General features: G+C 34.8%; 1 protein-coding gene across 4 annotated transcripts in view; it reads left to right on the top strand.

Annotated features, from left to right (window-relative positions):
* LOC110099526 (chloride channel protein CLC-c) overlaps positions 1-14,860 on the top strand; it is a 47,862-nt gene extending 33,002 nt beyond the window's left edge. For 2 of the 4 annotated variants that reach the window (XM_020826714.2, XM_028691749.1), the window contains 6 exons: positions 371-548; positions 4,285-4,547; positions 5,369-5,638; positions 5,744-6,875; positions 9,055-9,151; positions 14,518-14,860. In XM_020826714.2, coding sequence (XP_020682373.1) covers positions 371-548; positions 4,285-4,547; positions 5,369-5,638; positions 5,744-6,875; positions 9,055-9,150 — 1,939 coding nt within the window. In that variant the 3' untranslated portion in view covers position 9,151; positions 14,518-14,860. Of the gene's footprint in view, positions 1-370; positions 549-4,284; positions 4,548-5,368; positions 5,639-5,743; positions 6,876-9,054; positions 9,152-14,474 lie in introns of all 4 variants that reach the window. The other 2 variants (XM_020826715.2, XM_020826713.2) reach the window with 2 other exon arrangements.
* Positions 14,861-15,122: the final 262 nt, after the last annotated feature.

Below are 15,122 nucleotides of genomic sequence, written 5' to 3'. Positions count from 1 at the left end.
TCATTGGATTTTCATTGAGTTTCTTAGTATTTTTTTGTTTTACACAAAATTAACAAATAATAATTAAAAGATTAAGAGTTTATGACCAGTGAATTTCGCATGCGTGTTACATTATTTTATACATTTCATGGGAGATGTTTAATGGAAATCATAGAAACTAAGACATCTTGCATGATATCATGTTCTAAAATCAAGTTTAATATTTCTCTTATTTACAAGATGTAAAATTACATATTACTTCAAAAAATAATTTCCTAGGTAAGCATCTACATATTATGGAGATCTATTTTTTAATCTTTAGAATTATTGCAATAAACTGAATTGTGCTTTATCTTGGTTTCAATAATTTGAATAATTTTTTTTTATGCAGGTACTTACTGGCATTTGTGGCTTTTGCTAGTTGTAATCTAGTTTTGGCCGCTGCAGCGGCTGCCCTTTGTGCTTATGGTGCTCCAGCTGCAGCTGGGTCTGGTATTCCTGAAGTTAAAGCTTATCTCAATGGCATCGATGCACACTCTATTTTGGCTCCTAGTACACTTTTCGTAAAGGTAAGCAAGTAATTAAAAATTGATTAGCTTTGAAATTAAGCCACTTCATGCAATTTCAACTAATTTAAGCCATTTTTACTTCAGAACTTCCAGATATATGAACAAATTGTTCTTTAGATTCCTTATTAATAACTGCAAATCAAGTTACTTTCTTAAGCTTTGTATCCTAGCTACCATACAATTTACTTGTCATATCATTATATATGATTATAGCTGGTATTTCAGCAGTTGGATTTCATTTAATTTTGAATGGTGACATCGGTGAACAAGAAATATGTCCAAATTTTGAGCCAAGGTATCATGAGCACTGCTGAAAGTCTATTCTATCACAGCTGATTTGATTACCAACTGATTTATCTTTTTATATGGCATTTCATTTATTTTCAACGGAAAAAATGACATATCTTCAATTTGAACTGTAAATCTCCAATATTATCAGCACATCTTCAGCTCTCTTCTTATATGGCAACTGAATTGAGCTACAATTAGGGGTGTCAATTTCGGGTCACGGGTCGGGTTCGGGTCGAACCCGGAACTGACCCGGGTTCAAACGGGTCGACCCTAACCCGACCCGGTTAGGTAAACGGGTCGGAAATGCGAACCCGGACCCGACCCAGGAAAGGTGTCGCGCTGGGTCGCGCGCGGGCGCGGTGTCGCGGGCGGGGTCGGAGCGGACGAGGCAGCAGCGAGCCAGCGAGGTCGCGCAGGGTCGGGCGCGGGGTTAACTATTTATTTATATTTACGATTACTGCTGTGATATTTCATTTTAATTGCCAGAAGCTACCGAGCAATGCCTGCAAATTTTCCTTTAGCCTGAAGTGTGGTCAGCACTAGACCTTTAAATTAGACGAGAACAAGGCCTAGCTCAGGGCCCAGCAAAATGAATATAATCACTTGCATGGAATTTAAATTAAAAGAATTTACGTTGAGTAACGATAAATTAACATATCTTACAGAATATTTGTAATTAGTGTTTTATTCTTGTAGAAACTGAAAAATAAGCCTTGTTTAGCGTCCATGCTTGACTGGATTAGGGTATGGACATGCTGACCTGGATATGATCAGGCATAACCAGCACAATCTAAGTTCTCTCATTTTTTGCATATCGGTCCAAGCTACCATGCTGACGTTCTTTTCTGTATCTTGTGTTGCATTTTTTATTATTTTCCATCAATTTCGATGATGATGAGGGTGTTTGTTTAAATATTTGGGGCTTTTGAAAATATAGTGACCACTTGCCAGCTGAAGAGCCTGTTGCTGAGGTGATTTGCTGGTATATAAAGTTGACTATTGTCAGGAAGATTTAAAGCCTCAAAACTTGTGGTTCAAACTGACCTAAAATGTTACTCAAGGTTGGCGTCTGTGATCAACTTAACTTTTCAAGAAATCTATCTCTGCTACCATGATATAAATTTTGCTAACTATTGACCCAATTGTTTTTTTATTCGTCTTTAGTTTTCCTACTAATAGGTACATATCTTATCACCATTATTTGACCTCTCTGCATAGTTGAAGGCCTCGTTTGTTTCTCCTTAATTACGTCATTTTCGGTTTAAATCGGCGAAAGTAATTATTGTGTATTGTTTGTTAACATGCCTTTTGCAGAATCTCTTTTCCTATATTTCCGTAATTCTGCTGATCTCAAAAGAAAAAAATGCCTCTTATCCAAACTCCGCTTACTCCATTTCTTTGAACTCCGCTTATGCAAAAGGAATGCCGCAACCAAACGAGACCGAAGGCTTGTTCGCATAACTCCAGATTGACAAGGATTTTATGCAACACATAACCTGATTATCCTTCTTTGGGCTTTCCACCTCTTTTTATAAATGTCTTAACTTTTTGCATATGGTATATTTGTTCATATTAATTTATGTTGTCCTGTTTCTAGATTAGCAATTTTCTATCTGATTTTGATCGACTTCTGTGCACCTACTTTTTTTGGGAAACAGGAAGATTCAGAGTTCTGTCTGAAGATAATTTGATTTGTTTTGGTTATTAGCGTCATTTTCTTGATATCAAAGGGCATTAAATCCTTTCCTTATCAACATAGCTGTTAGTCTTATTTACACTTATAATTCTTAAATTGGGAATGTTTTCTATATTTTAATTTCTAATGTTTCCTTATGAGTTATGATATGGTGTCTAATAATACATTTGGGTCTTTATCGATTCTCTTGCATCACGCTTGCATCCAATTTCTCCGATTGAAGGAATTATGATAATGATAAATAGAAACTCTACTATTTACTTATTCTTATGCGCCACAAGACATCATTTTTGTATCGTGTGTATATGACACCCATGTGAAGGGCGTCATATGGTTAAAATCATTTGTTGAGTAGTGCCATTGCTATCGTGATACCTTCAAAACGTTGCTTTGTTTTATAAAGTGCAATTCAACTCATTACTTCCTTTCTCACAAAATAAACTGATTGTGAAAGAATGGGATGCTTTAGACGTTTTTCTGGAGCTCACAAGGATTTAATAACTGTGAATTCTATATGGGGGTTGTTTATATAGTTTTTTTGTAGAACCTCAGTCATGTTCCTTGTTGGGGTGAGCTTTGTTGTTTTCTTTTCAAGGGGTCTTTGGCGGAAAATTTCATCCAAATTCAAGTGTGGACATGCTTGAAAAATAATGGCTCAAACATATAGTCTTCCCTTAAAAAAAGGAATAAGTTACATAAACATGAAAGTTACTGCTTTATTTAGGCCATGCATAAATTCTATTTTCATTGTTCCTTAGGGGCTGTTGGGCAACATGATTTATGCTAGATTTGAGCAAGATTTAGCCTAAATCCCGCCAAACAAGATTTACACTCGACGTAAATCCCATGGCTGAATAAATCCGTTGTTACCAACTTTTTGCAGTAAATCCCGAATTTAGTAAATCCGGGAGTTAGGCGGATTTATTGGATTTGGCCGAAGAAGCGCGTGGAAGGAAGAAGGAACTTAAGCTTAGTGCGTGCGTTCAACAGACTTAACTTCTTATCGCGGGCGGGTTGTATAGTTAGTAATCTAAATTTAATTTATTTTGCTTAATAAATATAATTTAAAATATAAATTATTAAAATATATAATTAATAGTATGAATGATCATAAAGTAATTAATGAGTAGTAGAATATTTAACTGCCTAATGAGATAATTAATTATACAATTAATCATTTTAAAAATTAAATAACAATTAAATAATTATTGAAATTTTAATCAGGCGTATTAATTAAATAATTAGTTATTTCAAAAAATTATTAACTAATTCATTATATATCAACTACTTATTTAATTAACAACTAAGTGCTTTGATACTTAGAACTATAATCCTTAATTAAAATATTAAGTATATTAATTAATAATTGAGCCTGTTTCTATTGATATTAATTATCATTACAACTTATTAATATTAATCAAGATACTAATTGATAATTTAATCTTACTTAAGAGGTAATTTAAATTAAAAATATAATATATTTAATTTTAAATGAACAATCGTCATAAATCCTGGATTATATTGCCAAATAGTTTCAGAAGATTTAACAGGATTTAGCACTTAAACTATCAAACAATTTTCAGAATTTAATAATCCCAGGATTTACTAAATCTAGGATTTATAGGATTTACTAAATGCTAAGTAGATAAATCGGTTGCCATACAGCCCCTTAGCATCCTAATTTTCTATTTGAATGTGTTTTCATTGTTGCATAGTGTGTTTTGAATTGGCTACATATGTTGTCTGCAGATTTTTGGTTCAATTCTTGGAGTTTCTGCTGGGTTTGTGGTGGGTAAGGAGGGGCCTATGGTTCACACTGGAGCATGTATTGCCAACTTACTAGGTCAGGGTGGTTCTCGCAAGTACCATTTGACATGTAGATGGCTTAGATACTTTAAAAGTGATCGTGATCGGCGGGACTTGATCACCTGTGGAGCTGCTGCTGGTGTGGCAGGGGCTTTCAGAGCTCCTGTTGGTGGGGTTCTCTTTGCTCTAGAAGAAGCAGCTTCTTGGTATTTTGTTTTTAATTTTTCCTCTTTGTTTGTTCTGTCTCTCTGCATGCATCATAATATGAAAAGATTTTTTTCATTTAGATCGTTGGAAACTATTATGTCTTGCCCTTAGTGTTCTGAGGCACAAGCAGCAATTTTTTTTAATAGGAAGGACTTGAATCATGCTTTTCATCGAATGGATCGTTGGATCTGTTTTGCATACATAAAAATTAATTGGAATGAAAAACTGAATCAACTGTGGCTAAATCAACAAATCCAAGTATTGGATATACGACTGTCCATGTAAGGAGAAATTATTATGTGCGGAGTCCTGACGGCGAGAACCGTCCGAATTTGCTGCTTATTTACTGAGTATTTGCTTCGTATTTGTAAATACTCAGTAAATATTCAGCAAAAAATCAGTTGTGAGTATTACTGAATATTTCATGTGTTTGTTGAGTATTCGTTGAGTATTTTGTGAGTATTTATATATTATTTGCTGATTTACTTCGTATTTATTGAGTATTTGATAAGTATTTACAATTACTCTATAAATACTTAGTAAATATGTAGCAATCCAAATGGTTCTTTCTGTCCGGATTTCGCAGAGAATAACAAATAACAGATTAAATCCTAATGAGTTATATTAGGAAGAGATTTCATAAGCTAAAATTCTAACCTATGTTTATTGACCTGTGTTATTATTTCTAAATGGAAATAATCTAATAATACTTATTAATAAACTGGTTTTCGCCTATGGAAGGAATCTTACTGATATTATGATACAACCGAGAATCCTAAAAAACCTTTAAGATTTATTTGATTTTTTTGGTATTGTTTAGGTGGCGTAGTGCTCTCCTTTGGAGAACATTTTTTACTACTGCAGTGGTTGCTGTGGTATTGAGAGGCTTCATAGGGTACTGCCGTACTGGTAAATGTGGGCTTTTCGGAAAAGGGGGTCTAATCATGTTTGACGTAAGTTCAGGTGTGACGACATATAACAGTGCAGATTTGGTGGCAGTTATTGTTCTTGGAGTAATTGGTGGCGTGTTTGGAAGCCTTTACAATTTCTTTGTCGACAAGATTTTACGTACTTACAGCATTGTAAATGAGTAAGCACCTGAAGGTCCATTTAACTACTTTAAAGTTGCATCTTTTGCTTAGAATGAAAATACCCAGCATTTTCGTATTTGATCTTAATTCACGACTGCATGCAGGAAAGGCGCACCATTTAAGATTCTTCTGGCTGTCACTATCTCTCTCCTAACCTCATGCTGCTCATATGGTATCCCTTGGTTTGGAACTTGCACACCATGCCCTTCCAATATTCAGGAACAATGCCCTGCAATTGGTCAATCTGGAAATTACAAGAACTTTCAGTGTCCCCCTGGCCACTACAATGACCTTGCATCCCTCTTTCTTAACACCAACGAGAATGCCATTCGTAACCTCTTCAGTAGTGGCACCAATAACGAGTTCTACATATCAACACTTTTCATCTTCTTTGCTTCTGTTTATTGCCTTGGCCTTATAACATATGGGATTGCTATCCCTTCTGGCCTTTTTATCCCTGTCATACTTGCTGGAGCTTCCTATGGTCGCATTGTTGGGACCCTACTGGGTTCATTTACGGACTTAAATGCTGGTCTTTTTGCTGTTCTTGGTGCTGCATCTTTTCTTGGTGGAACTATGAGAATGACCGTCTCTCTCTGCGTTATTCTGTTGGAGCTCACTAACAATCTTCTAATGCTTCCCTTGGTTATGCTTGTTCTCCTCATATCTAAAACCGTAGCTGATTGCTTTAACAAGGGGGTCTATGATCAGATTGTTAAGTTGAAAGGTTTGCCTTACTTGGAGGCTCATGCGGAGCCTTACATGAGACATATGGTTGCAGGGGATGTTGTCTCTGGACCTCTCATTACCTTTTCTGGAGTGGAAAAGGTGGGTAACATTATCCATGCTCTAAAGATGACAGGCCATAATGGGTTTCCGGTGGTTGATGAACCACCTTTCACATATGCACCGGAGTTGGTTGGTCTTGTGCTGAGGTCACACTTGCTTGTCTTGCTTAAAGGAAAGAAATTCACGAAGGAGAGAGAGCCAACTAGGCTGTCTGAGGTGTTGCAAAGGTTTGGTGCCTTTGACTTTGCTAAAGCTGGTTCAGGGAAGGGAATGAAGTTGGAAGACTTGGATATTCTTGAAGAAGAAATGGAACTGTATGTGGATCTTCACCCAATTGCTAACAAGTCTCCTTACACTGTGGTCGAAACAATGTCATTAGCCAAGGCTGCAGTGCTTTTTCGAGAACTTGGACTTCGGCACTTGCTCGTTGTGCCTAAGACTCCAGGGGTAATACCACACTCCTGCACTGCCCCCCCACCCTTAACATTTTTTTTTTGTTTGCACGTGCTTGATCGTGTGTTCCTATATACTATATTTTTGCATTTCTAAATGTTTCGTGTAGTATTCGATATGCAAGCTTAATTTCCTGCAAATTAAGTTAAATTCTTGAATTACTAGGTATCAGAAATTATGGACTCCATTTTAAATGATTGCATCATTTAATCATTATGTGAGATTTCTATTTTGATGGATTTTTCTGAGCATGGCTTTGAAATCCCTGAAACTCAATTGATCGATAAGGGCCTAAAACTGTTTAGTTCCATGATTTTCACTACTTCTGCAGAACAAATGCTTCCTTAGTGTAAATGAATAAACTATGCAAGCTTCCAGTCATACCAATTGACATTCATTTGACTTTGGCAACCAACTGTACTAGAAATTGAACTTGGCATAAATCCACCGCATTTTCCTCTTGTTTGTCAACCTTGAGGATAAATTTAGCCAAAGAACCGGTCCATTTTATGCAAGATCCTTCTTTCATTTTGATGTTCAATTCGAATAGAGTTTCTTTAATTTCATTTTACTGAGCTTAGCAGTTAAAGCAGTGTTTAGTTCATATTTGTAGATGGGAATTTACTAGCTCACTGGCTCATTTCTACCAAGGCGCATTCTAATTGTGGTCCAATGTTCTGGGCTATGATGCACCGACACGGACACATCGACACGGACACGGGACACGGCATTTTTTAAAAATATAGGACACGGGTGCGGCGTGGACAAGGCATAATAATTTTTTAATATAATATATAGAACTTAAGATGATATTATATTAAAAATGACAGGCAATAATAAATTAATTTCATGATAACTTGTTTAGCTTATAACATAAAGATGTTTAGTACAAAATGTTTAGTACAACCACAAAAAACTAAGCAAAAAATCATTTAGTACAACATAAAGGTCCAACTACTCAATAGAAGGAATGATAGAATTAGATTCAGATGTTGATCTTTGGCCTTCAATATCATCATCATTGAATATCATTGCTTCCAACTCTGGTTCATCTAGAGAAAGATTTGCAACCTCCAATAATCTCATATCATCAAGACACTCGAACACATCTCCAGCAACATCCCACATCTTGTTATCACATGTTATATAAAGTGGGATTTTATTTAATAAATGACGAAGATTTGTATGCACATAAACTAAATCTTCAACTCGTTGTGGAGTTATTTTATTCATCTTCATTGATTGAATAAATGAGTATGTGCTCCAATTTCTCTCACAACAGGAATAGAATGATACTTTAAGTTATGTTTGTTTTTAAAGTTCATAAGTTATTTGTATGAAAATATACTGAGCGGTACCGAGCATGTACCGAACAGTACCGAGCATGTACCTAGCGGTACCGAGCATGTACTTAGCGGTACCGAGCATGTACCTAGCGGTACCGAGCATGTACCTAGGGGTACCGAGCTTGTACCTAGCAGTACCGAGCATGTACTGAGCGGTACTGAGCATGTACCTAGCGATACCTAACAGTATTGAGCATGTACATTAGCTTTTTTGGTAAGTTTCAAGAAACAATAATTAATATTTCAGGCGTCGATGCCATTTATCTGTCACCGAGAGAGGAGATGAAAAATACAAGAAATTATATTTAAAAAAATTCATAAAATATTTAAGATACGCGTGTCGGACACGCGTGTCCAATTTGCATTTAATATTTTTTAATTGGACACGTTTTCAGCTTGTCCGACACGTGTCGGAGGAGTGTCGGACGAGTGTCGTGTTGGACACGGTGCGGACACTGCACGCCTCTTTGAGGGGAAGTGTTGGTGCATCATAGGTTCTGGGTTATTTCTTTTGATTTTTGAATTTTTAAACTACAGGGATTATGGCCAAGAAATGGCTTCATTATAACTTATTTTGTAAAATTTCTTATATGAGAAATTTTTTTGAAGTTCTCACGAGTCTTGAATTGAAGTAACTTTTTTTGTAATTATGCAGCAATGATCTTTACTTGCCGAAAGTTTTTTATCGTTATTTTTCTTTCATTTTAGCGTGCAGTTGAGAGTTGAATATATTCACTGTACTATTGCTTAGAATTACTTACAAATGTGATTTTATTACCTCATAGCTAATTTTTGTTTTGTTTTATTTGTTTATTTATGTTTAACAGAGGCATCCAATTGTGGGCATTCTTACACGACATGACTTTATGGCAGAACATGTTCTTGGTCTTTTCCCTCATTTAATGCCTCACAAAAAGGCCTAAGGTAGATGGCTCTCTCTTCTATAAGTTTCATATGCATGTTTAATTGGTCGTGTTGTTTTGTCCACTCTTATCCTGAACCATAGATATTATTGCTGCAATTTATCTTCCGTTATTAGTAAATCATTGCAGTTATTTTTATTTTCTTGGCCTGACGTACCTAATACCTGGAAAACTGCAAGCTATATCGTTCCATTTTTTTTTTTTTTGGTTAACTTTTTATATTCGTATAAAACTCGTTTGTTTGTATTAAAGAACTGTTAGTTGGGTGATAAAATGTATGGGTACTTGAAATTAAGGGTGGACATAAAAACAACCGAAAGATTGAACCAAAACAAAAAAGTCCGATTTTGCTTGATTTGATGTGTTTGGTTTAGGGCTCTAATATCATGGAAATCAATTGGTTCAATTTGGTTAAGGTGATCGGTTTGAAAACCAAATTAAATTGAATTTTATTGAAATAGGGTATGCATGATTTACCTTGAGCCTTTGGATTAAAATTGAAGGTTTGATCTTGTTGTCATGTTGTAACAACCCAGACCGAAAGCTCAAATTAATGAAGCGAGAACAGACAATCGGACGGTAAATTAAATTTTCATTTGCTAAATCTATCTCCAATACATTAAAAGAGCCACTAAAACTTCAAAAATAAATTGATACAAAATCATTCAAATATTTTTTTTCGCCGCGCCACATCTACAGTACACATTTTTACCTCTTTTATTTATTTTGATTATAATAAATTATACATGAAAATGTTACAACAACTAAAGTAAGCCACAACTTAATGGATAAAACATGCTTCTAAATTATAATAACTCAAGACAATTGGAACAATATGCATGATCCCTTTTTTCATTTCATATCATACAATAATTTTATTTAATCATATCATTTCATCAAGACTTTCAATGTTTTGCATAAATCATATATATATCATATATGTATTCATATGTGTCTCATTTCTCATAAATAATACAATCGTTATAGAAGCGACCATCTAATTTAGTACCAATGAAGGTACTCCATTTCTATTTCCTTTTTCATAACCTTCTCCATTTGCATGCGGGTACATTGCGTCCGTGGTCAGTACCATAAGGAGGTGTGCTCCATCAGTCAACATTCACATGCAAATATTCTACATAAATCTTATCATTCACATATCATTCATTTATCTTTTATGAAAATATTAATAATAACATATGTATTTTCATTTGATTCGATATTGTCAATCATTGGATATGAAGAAGACATATCATAATCTAATTTGCAATAAATATTTAATAAGCATATATGACTATCTTTCAATATATTTAATTTAAGAAAGAATAAAATCATTATTGTAATTAAAAGACATGAGTGAGTCATCTTGAACTTAAGAAATGAACTGTTTCATTGTTACTCCTTATTCCAATGACAGTAGATTTAAAGCCTATAAAATATCACTTTATTAAATTTAACTTATCATTTGCTCTTTAATTTCTATAACTTAACAATTTAAAACTTTTTTTACATATATTTTAATTCTTAAAAATAATAATAAAATATTTGACTAATTAAGATGTCATGATTATTAAATTTAAAATACATGCACTCTTACTCTTTCTCTCAAATTTTACTTGTTAAAACACTTAAGTATTCTTATATTTAATATATTTCTAATAATGCTTATTTTATCACTAAATTTTATTAAATTAATAATAAAATGTAGTCACCTCTTTCTAGATGAAATTTTTTAACTTAATTATTACTATTTTTCTAATTAAATTTCTATATTAGTTCATTTATAATTTAATTATATCTCTCTTAAATATGTACTATCTGTATCAAAATTCAAAAAATCTATTATATTCAATTAAAATTTTTCATAATCTCATTTATTATTCTCAAAGATATAAACATTAATCATTTTAATCCAATAATTCTCATTTATAAATTGTCATCATTTTCTAAAAAATTTTTCGGAAAACGCACCTTAAACTTCTCATGTAAAAATTTGCTCATTGCCCTAGGTTGTACGTAAGCTTGTTCGTTGGTGCTGACTCTCTTCTCCTCTTCCCTCTCTCGATCTCACCCCATCTCTCTCTTCGTCGTCTTTAAACGACAAAGCCACCCGCAAATCAGAAAAGTTCCTTTATCCTCTCGGCTTCCTTTCAGTCCCTTTTCGTTCGTTTGATTCCGTAGGAGTGTGCGAAACACAGTTATTCTCCACGGGGAGTCGTCACTTTTCGCGTCTGATCATGTTCCTTGCTGACGCACTCGATTCATCCTTGCTAGCTTCTCTCGCGATCGTGATCGGCCCACTCGCTTCGCATGCTTCGTGCTTTTTAAAATTTGGTCCCGCTAGCTGATTAAGGCTGGTTCAATTGAATTGGATGGCTAGACTGGATCTTACAATCTTCCATTCTTATAAAAAATTTAGTCCTCGAAATTTACTTATAACTTCTAGTTACATAAGAAAATATTATCTTCATTTTTATTCAACATAAAGTTTAACATTGGAACAAATATATGAAATAACATAACAAGATAACCCGATTAACCCAAAATATTTCCTATAGCATAACAAGTTATTATATTAAAGACTTTTCAGTCATCTTTATTAACATCTATAGTTTTATTAGGCTCTTGTTAAGTCAAACCATAAACTCGCGGTCGAATATTTTGCCTGGATTGATTTTGTGCTGAAGCTGAAACTAACGGTTCTATCATCTTTTGTTTGCTAAAGCTTCTTTGTGAAGGTGCTTCACTTGATCTCATCTCTCCTGAAGTCCTCCAAACCATTGTATGGCAATATTTTGCTATGTGTCTAGGTTGATGACACCAATAGTAAGTATTGGAACCCATCAGACATTCACCCTTATGTAATCTGCCACACTTAGCACACGATTCTATTAACAGTTGCACTGCTGACTCCATTAGGACTAGGGTTGGACTTCTTCCCATTTGATATTTCTATCTGATGATTGCTTTGGATATCTTATTCAACACTTTCTTTTATGTTGGTCCCTTCTCTTATGAGTGATTTGGAAGTCAATCTCCACCCTTCTAGCTTTTTCTACTAGCACTGAATAATCCTCGATTCCTAAATGTATTAAAGGTTGTCTAATTGCATCTTTTAAACCAGATAAGAATCAATAATATTTCTCCTCTGCTGTTATAATTAACTGCGGTGCATATCTGGATAGAGTTGCAAATTCTGCTTCATATTGCATCATTGATTTATCTTTTTATACTAATCTTATGAATTTATCTTGTATCTGCCTTCATGCTAACATAGGTACAAACTATTCTCTGAAAAGTTCCAAAGTCTTCCCAGCTGACCAGTAAACTTGAAGTATCTCCTATCTTGTCTTTGTGTTGTCCTCGCCACCACCTTTTTGCTTCTTTGTCCGAGACAAATTTAGCAAGTGACACTTTCTTTTAATCAGGACATGATATGCTATTCAGAATCTTTTTTATACGAAGCAACCAATTTTCTTCCTCAATTGGTCCTTCATTAACCGTGAATAATGGTGGTCGCATGTCTTGAAATAATTTCAAATATTTATTCACTCCAATTACAAGTTGCGATCTTGATTCCCGAAGCATTTGGGTCATAACTTCCATCATCTGGGTAAATGTATTTGTGTTCACAGTCACTTCAGGTGGTAGTCTTTCTCCTTCCATATTTATATCAGCTACTTCCTCTTGATCATTTTCATACTTGATATATTTATATATTAATTAATTATATTATCTAATTGAATATTTAAAGTCTTCTCAAATAAGTTCATAAATAATTCCTATGGATCTTTCATTATGATTCGGGCTCTGAGATCAATTTTGTCACGACCGGCCTGGAAGCTCGAATTAACGAGGCGAGAAAGACAGTCAAACGGTAAATTAAAGCGAAATTTAGGTTGTGTTGATGTAGGTTTTAACCTTGCTGAAAAAAATAAAGCGAAATGGTTGGATGATGGCTGCTAAGATCCAAACCCCCAACAACTTCAGTGAAGGAGCACTAGCAGCAGGAGAAATAAGTCCTAGATGCTCTAAAAAGCAGGAATATGAATCATAAGAAAAATAATGGTCACCGGAACATGTGACAGGTTAAGGAACCACCCTAACATGAGGAACAACTTGAGTCAAGTCTTGAGGGGTAGCAGATTAGGCGATTGGTGAGGATCGAGTTGGGAACAAATGCCTACAAGAATTAACCAGTAACAATGAAGGCAACAAAGATGCTAATAGGAGTGATTGTGAATGAGGAAATGCGGCAACTAAAAAAGTGGAGGACGGTCAATGAAAAAGTTCAACGGGAACGCCATCCAAGATGAACGTGATGGGTCGAACACAAGCTAGGCACACGATGCTCAGGCTAGATGGCATAAATGACCAAGCAAGAACCCCAATGAGGAACCGTTGGAATTAATAAAAAAAGAGTACCATAGGCAACGACGATTAGGCTTTATGCTATGTAGCATGTCAACAAAGGAGGAAGGACGCGTGCGTGGGCAAGTTGCACAGGTTGAGAAAGTGTAAGTGTGATCGTGAGAGTTGGAGGCAAGCAACCCAGGGGATTGTGAGCACAAATGAATGTGATGTGGGATGCCCGCGAGGGTATGACAGGGGGTTGAGGCAACACAATTGAGAGGCGAAGCAATGCTTGCAAGGGAAACGACGGAAAAATCTATGTATATCCAAAAATTTAAGTTTTCCTTTATATAAATGACATTCATTTTTCAGTAAGATGTAATTTTTCTTACTTTGATCTATGTCGAAATGACGGTATGTTTTCTGTGTAAATGTGAGGTTCCAATAGCTTTGGTCAATCAGAATTTTTTTTAATAAATTCGTAAAATACTCCAGGAAATATTGGTAGCCCCAGTCCACCATAATCAACACATTCCTAGACAAATTGGATCATCATCGATGTAGATGAGCTATACAACCTGTATTTTAGCATAGGAGATTATACATACACGATGGAGGATTTTAAATATAAATATACCGTTGAAAAACATGCTTCACATTTTCTGTTTATTTCAATAATGGAGTTTCTATTCTAGCCCGCGAACTTGTTGTATATGATTTGTGACTATCTGCCTCATTTTTTATTTTTAAAGACTAACTATGTGTGTTCATACTTACAAACATTTTGATCTATCAAATTTGAAATTGAACGTTACTTATTTTCCAGGAGATGCTTTAGAATGACTTCATTTCCAATTTGTCTTTTATGATTCAATATGAAAGAGAAATTGCCCATCACATAAGAGAAATTATTTTATGTTCCAAGTTTTGTTTAGCTTGATTTTTCTTATGTTGAATATTGTCTTTGTTAGATCAGATTATTTGATCCACTTCTTCAAAATTCAACATTGGCAGGAGAAATTTGAGGGGCAACGATGGAGTTTCTATCAGTACCTGCAGGAGATGTAGTAGAGATGCCTCTGAAGAGATTTGGGTCTGCAATATGCCTGTTTCTTCTGTTTATAATATCCGAACTTTTCTTTATCATCACCTTGTTATTTTCCTGCTATTATGAGCTGCTTTTTTGTTGTGTTATATTGGGTTATTTATTGTTTATATTGGAAAAATAAAGTATTTAGTTTTCACCAGAGGCCTACGTTCTAAATTTTGCATGTGGAAAGAAGAAAGAGGCCGGCTTGTATCATTATATTAACTGGTTGATAGTAAAATGCGAAGAAGTTTATCTTCATTGTAAAAATTATTTTTGAACTAAATTGGTCGTTCAAGTTTTATGTCGCTTCTCTCATGTCAAGGGCAAATTCTTGCGTCCGGTGACCGGACGCGGAGATATGTCTGGATATTAATAAAATATTATTTTAAATTAAGCGCCGGTAAAGCGCAAGTAAAGTGCAACTAAAGCGTAAGTCAAAAGCGTAGTCAAAAGCGCAGGTAAAGCGCAAGTCAAAAGCGAAGTCAAAAGCACAGGTGACGCGGCAAATTTTTATTGGATGTCCGAACTT

The sequence above is a fragment of the Dendrobium catenatum genome, unplaced genomic scaffold (genome assembly GCF_001605985.2).
Source record: "Dendrobium catenatum unplaced genomic scaffold, ASM160598v2 original_scaffold_62511, whole genome shotgun sequence".
Classification (NCBI taxonomy): Eukaryota; Viridiplantae; Streptophyta; class Magnoliopsida; order Asparagales; family Orchidaceae; genus Dendrobium; species Dendrobium catenatum.
Note: the sequence above shows the minus strand (reverse complement) of the source record. Positions and strands in the feature narration are given on the sequence as shown.